At 59.5% G+C, this 1190-nt stretch overlaps 1 protein-coding gene across 1 annotated transcript in view; it reads right to left on the minus strand.

The window, feature by feature from the left end:
- Positions 1-682, minus strand: part of XKR5 (XK related 5) — a 23111-nt gene extending 22429 nt beyond the window's left edge. Inside the window, exon 1 of the mRNA XM_019537182.1 lies at positions 589-682. Within this exon, the coding sequence (XP_019392727.1) occupies positions 589-646 (58 nt within the window). The 5' untranslated portion in view covers positions 647-682. The remainder of the gene's footprint in view (positions 1-588) is intronic.
- Between the last annotated feature and the right edge of the window lie 508 nt (positions 683-1190).

A 1190-nucleotide genomic window follows, 5' to 3' on the forward strand; every position in this document is an offset into this window, starting at 1 on the left:
CAGATATGCCAGTCTAGCCCCAATCCAAGCTTGTTACTGATGAACTGCACATCCTAAAGGGAGAAGATTTCCTCAGATATGCCAGTCTAGCCCCATCGAAGCTTGTTACTGATGAGCTGCACATCCTGAAGGGAGAGGATTTCCTCAGATATGCCAGTCTAGACCCAATACAAGCTTGTCACTGATGAGCTGCACATCCTGAAGGGAGAGGATTTCCTCAGCTATACTTTGAAAAAGGCACTGGGAATAAGCAACCAGCTTCCGCCTCGTCCTATGGCACCAGCAGGGCATAACACGGCCCCCACCCAGTCTGCACCCAGGCGCAGAGCAGGGCGCAGAGCAGCCCAGGGGCCCCAGCAAGAGCCCCGGCCGGCCCAGCGCTGCCCGCCCAGGCCTGGCGGCTAGTGGGGGGCTCCGCCTCTCCCGGGCTTGCCCCCCTCCAGTGCTTGATAGCCCAGACCTCCTCCCTGCACCCCTGGAGAGTCCGTCAGCGACGGGACGGCGGGACAAAGGCACCCCCCCGCCGGCGGCACCGCCCGCTGCTCGGCAAGGTCGCCAGCGCTCCGCCATAAAAGCGGCGGGACTCACGCGCGCCGCGCTCCGCCGCCAGCACCAGGAGGCTCAGCCCGGGCCACGCCGCCCGCATCCCGCGCCCGCGCCGCCGGGTAGGCGGGCTCTGCACTCCCGGCGCGCCAAGCGCACGAGCAGAAAATGCTTTTAAAAAAAAAAAAAAAGGTTGCAATGCAACGTGGGGCTGAGAGAAACCGCGCCTCCGCCGAGGAGGGCGACGCCGGGCCTTCCCGAGGCAGGAGGGGCGCGAGGGGGCCTCGCCGTGAAGACGCGCTGCAGCTTCAGAGGGCCACGCCGTGCCCCCCGGGGGCGGCAGGAAGCGAGCGAGAAGCGGGCGTCTCGGCGTGTGTTCTTTTTCCGCACGCTCTGCGAATCTCCTGCGTCCGACTTGCAGACTTCTAGGCAAAGAAGTAAATGAGAATAAAGAAGCAAATAAGAAATAAGTCGCTAGGAAGAAATAGTGGTGCACGAGCGATATCGAAGAGGTAAGTAAGAAGAAATCAGTCAGTAGGAATAAATAGCGGCACAGGAAAGAGACGCAAAGACATAAATAAGAAGAAATAAGTACGAATAAAGAAGCAAATAAGAAATAAGTCGCTAGGAAGAAATAGTGGTGCACG

The sequence above is a fragment of the Crocodylus porosus genome, unplaced genomic scaffold (genome assembly GCF_001723895.1).
Source record: "Crocodylus porosus isolate Cpor-Errol unplaced genomic scaffold, CroPor_comp1, whole genome shotgun sequence".
Taxonomy (NCBI): domain Eukaryota; kingdom Metazoa; phylum Chordata; order Crocodylia; family Crocodylidae; genus Crocodylus; species Crocodylus porosus.